Genomic DNA, 4,646 nt, shown 5'->3' on the forward strand with positions numbered 1-4,646 from the left:
CCGCTTGGATGTCCAGTAGCTACATTTACAGGAGGGTCGATACCCAGGAGATGATTGGGGACTTTCGCGGCTTTATATCATTCATCTTCTTACAGTATGTCCATTTCCAGGACGTTCCACCTGTTGCGGAGGGCGACTTTCCACCACCCCCACTCCAGTGGAGCATGTCGACCCCTCCCGAGGGCAGCACCTTGGGCCGCCACGACCACGAGGCAGGACCGTCCCGGCATCCAGGGACGCCAGAGCCAGAGAGAGCCAGGCACGATCCAGAGGGGCGAGGCAAGGCCCCGATGGTGGTTGCCGACGAGGATGAGAGTCCGGGAGAGGTCCGGATGACTCACCCCATGGTAGCTCAGGAGAGGGCCCCGGAGAGGGTGAGACAGGCAGTCGAGGCACCCGAGCCACCACCAGCTCACCCCTGGGTGGAGGACCTCCGCGCCAGGTTCCGTCAGCAGTCGGAGGAGAGGATGGCATGGCTGCAGGCCATCCGCGCTGAGATGGACCTAGAGGAGGTCCTGTTCCCGATGGTCGCAGCTCCACCCCCAGCACTCGAGGATATGCCAGGGGCGGCACTTGAGGATCCTATCCTGGTTGTGGATAGTGATGATGACTTTGAGGGGAGTTCAGGATTGAGCTCTCTAGGATCAGACGAGGAGCGGTAGGTGGCTTGTACCATCAGAACGTCTTAGTATGATGGCGTTCTGATGTAGTGTTTTTTTTGAGATTGGTAGTAGATTTCTTTTGGATTAGCACGTAAGACCCGAGCTGTTAGACGGGCAGTGGCTAAGTACTTTTGGTGATGTTCCGCAGTATAGGAACTTCATGATGCGTACTTGGATGTACGTTCTTTTGTAAAAAGACCTTTCGAGGCAAACTTGTTTGATGATGTACTAGTTTGCGATGGTATATATGATCTCTTTATCTGGAAAAGCGTTGTTCGTTTATATCTTAAAGATCCAAGCTTCCCGTTTAGCTATCGTGTATGTTGTGTACGTAATGAGAAAATTTTATAAATTATAGGATGCCACCACGGAGAGCAGGCAGGCCGCGAGGCCGAGGACATGGAAGGGGCAGAGGACAAGCCCGAAACAACCTCCCAATCTATGAAGGGGAAGTGCAAGAGGAGTGGAATGAGGTAACACCACCTCCATCGCCAGTTCCACCACCGCCACCACCCCAACCGCAGGATCGTCGGGTCGAGGAAATGTTTCTGAGACAGAACCCACCAACTTTTAACGGGTTAGGAGACCCAACGGTGGCAGAAACATGGATCCGCGCTTTGGAACGCATATTCGACTTTTTACACTGCACAGACCAGGAGCGGCTGTCCTGTGTGACTTTTCAGCTGACTGGACCCGCAGACTTTTGGTGGGAGGCGAGGAAAAAGACTATGGCTCAAATGCAACTAGGAGAGATGACTTGGGAGGAATTTAAAACTGAGATCTATGAGAAGTATATTCCCAAGAGCTACAGGAAGAAAAAGGAGACTGAATTCTACCATCTAAAGCAAGGACGAATGTCAGTGACGGACTACGACCGGATGTTCTGTGAGATGGCTCGTTACGCCCCAGATCAGGTAGATACCGACGCCAAGATGGCTGAAAAGTTCTGTACTGGACTTAGGCACGAGATACGCATGACGCTGGCTAGCCACGGAGGGCTGTCCTACACTGAGGCTCTGGGACGAGCACTGGACATCGAGGCAGCCATGCCAGGGGAAAAGACTACACCAGCTGTGAACCCTACTCCACCCCCGGCTCAGTCCCAAGCACCCAGGGACAAGAGGAGATGGGAAGGACCACGAGCTCAACCTGATCCTAAGAAGGGAGGGTATGGACCAAGCAGGCCACAATATGGTGGATACCAGACTACCCCTAGATCTTTCAGGGGGAACATGTCAAAAACCAGTCCGTGTCCTAGATGCAATAGGCTGCATGGCGGCATCTGCAAGGCAGGAGCTGATACTTGCTTCAACTGCGGAGGAGCTGGACATTTTGCTAAGAACTGCCCAAGCAAGAACCCAGGGACGGGAGCAAAACTTCACCCGTCAGCTCAGCGCCCACAGCTGCGCGCAATGAATGTTCAACCTGGAACAAACTCACAGCAGACACCTAGGAATCAGCAGCAGAGGCCGAAACTCCCGACACAGGCTCAAGCTTATGCGATGAGACAGAAGCAGCCAGAGGTGAACCAGGGAAATTTGGCAGGCATGGGTAAGCTTTTCAACACACCCGTTATGCTTCTGTTTGATACTGGTGCCTCGCATTCTTTTATATCTGCTCATTGCGTGACTACTTTGAAACTCGAGACGAAAGAATCTGAACATAGGATGGAAGTAGTTTCCCCAGTAGGAGGACGGATAGAAATATCTCGTACTTGCTCGAGCTTAGAAATCACTCTGGGTGAACTTAAGGTTGTAGCAAACAATCTCAGTGTTATGATTATGTGGAACGTAGACATAATCCTAGGAATGGACTGGCTGGCTGAAAATCATGCCACCATCCTATGCAAGGAAAGGCAAATTTCCTTTAAAACCATCGAAGGTGAACCTGCTCGCTTTCAAGGAATCTCCATGGGAAACCGGAAGTCCGTAATATCAATGCTGCAAGCCAGCAAGTTGATGAAGAAGGGATGCCCGGCATACCTTGTCTACCTGAACAAAGAGGAGAAAGAAGAGAGGAAATTAGAGGAAGTCGAAGTCGCTCGCGACTTTCCAGATGTGTTTCCTGACACACTACCGGGTCTACCGCCAGACCGACAAGTAGAATTCACCATAGATCTAGAACCAGGATCTGCCCCGGTATCAAAGGCACCATATCGAATGGCTCCAAAGGAACTGGATGAACTGAAGGTACAGTTGCAAGAACTCCTGGACCTGGGATTCATCAGACCCAGCGTCTCGCCGTGGGGAGCACCTGTACTGTTTGTCAAGAAGAAAGACGGAACCATGAGAATGTGTGTGGACTACCGAGAGCTTAACAAGCTGACTCTCAAGAACAAGTACCCGTTACCCAGGATCGACGATCTGTTTGATCAGCTCAAGGGAGCCAGTGTGTTCTCCAAGATGGACCTGAAGTCAGGCTATCACCAACTGAAGATTAAGCCGGAGGATGTGCCCAAGACAGCCTTCCGAACTAGATATGGTCACTATGAGTTTACGGTGGTGCCGTTTGGACTAACGAATGCACCGGCAGTGTTCATGGATTTGATGAACCGCGTTTTCCACCCATATCTCGACAAGTTTGTCTTAGTCTTCATTGACGACGTACTGATATACTCCAAGAATAGAAAGGAACATGAGGAACACCTACGGCTTGCCCTAGAGACACTACGGGCAGAGAAGTTGTACGCCAAATTCAGCAAGTCCGAATTCTGGCTCAAGGAGGTGAATTTCCTCGGACATATTGTAACAGCAGAAGGAATCCGAGTAGATCCTGCCAAGGTAGAGGCAGTAAGGAACTGGAAGGCTCCGACGACGCCCAACGAAATCCGAAGTTTCCTCGGACTAGCTGGCTACTACAGAAGGTTTATTGAGGGCTTTTCAAAGATTGCAAGGCCAATGACTCAGCAACTCAAGAAGGGAACCAAAGTCTCATGGTCTCCCGAGTGTGAGGCAAGCTTCCAACTACTAAAGGAGAAATTAACCAGCGCACCCGTACTAGCAGTCCCAGAATCAGGGACGGACTACGTTGTCTATACAGATGCTTCCAAGAACGGACTTGGATGTGTGTTGATGCAGAATGGGAAGGTGATTGCTTATGCGTCACGACAGCTCAGACCACACGAGCTCAACTACCCAACACACGACCTAGAACTGGCAGCAGTGGTTCACGCATTGAAAATTTGGAGGCACCACCTATATGGAGTTAGGTGTGAGATTTTCACGGACCACAAGAGCCTCAAGTACTTCTTCGAGCAGAAGGACTTGAACATGAGACAAAGAAGATGGCTCGAGCTAGTGAAAGATTACGACTGTGGCATAAACTACCACCCAGGGAAGGCCAACGTTGTGGCAGACGCTTTGAGCCGAAAGAGTCAGCACCAACTAGTAGTCCTGTTCACCCAGGAAGAAGAACTGCTTAGAGAATTTGACAAAATGAGTTTGGAGATGGTGCAAGCACCTGAGACAGTGGAAAGTATAATTTCGACTCTAGTAGTTGTTCCCGATTTGAGGGGCAGGATCGTGGAAGCCCAGAGACGGGACGAAACTCTGGAGAAGTTGCGTTTGAAATTGAGGACGGGGAAACAAGAGAACTACCAGGAAGAGGCAGACAATGCGCTCACGTTTGAAGGGAGATTGTGTGTACCCAACCAAGAAGAGCTCAGAAATGAAATAATGAGCGAAGCGCACGATACCGCATACACCGCCCACCCAGGGAGTACAAAGATGTATCAGGACCTAAAAAGGAAGTTCTGGTGGGACGGCATGAAGAGAGATGTAGCATCCTACGTCGAGAGGTGTCTTGCCTGTCAACAAGTGAAGGCCCTACACCAACGGCCGTATGGAAAGTTGCAGCCGTTAGAGATTCCCGAGTGGAAATGGGAACATATAGCCATGGATTTTGTCACGGGGTTACCAAGATCTCAAAGAGGAAATACCGCGATTTGGGTGATAGTTGATCGTCTCACCAAGAGCGCTCATTTTA

The 4,646-nt window shown here is 50.6% G+C and overlaps 1 protein-coding gene across 1 annotated transcript; it reads left to right on the forward strand.

The window, feature by feature from the left end:
- The first annotated feature begins 1,021 nt into the window (after positions 1-1,021).
- Positions 1,022-2,462, forward strand: LOC121757703. Its single transcript, XM_042153206.1, has 2 exons — positions 1,022-2,413; positions 2,457-2,462. The coding sequence occupies exons 1-2, from the start codon at positions 1,022-1,024 to the stop codon at positions 2,460-2,462; spliced, it is 1,398 nt and encodes a 465-aa protein (XP_042009140.1).
- Positions 2,463-4,646: the final 2,184 nt, after the last annotated feature.

This window comes from Salvia splendens, chromosome 12 (assembly GCF_004379255.2).
Source record: "Salvia splendens isolate huo1 chromosome 12, SspV2, whole genome shotgun sequence".
In the NCBI taxonomy this organism is placed as follows: domain Eukaryota; kingdom Viridiplantae; phylum Streptophyta; class Magnoliopsida; order Lamiales; family Lamiaceae; genus Salvia; species Salvia splendens.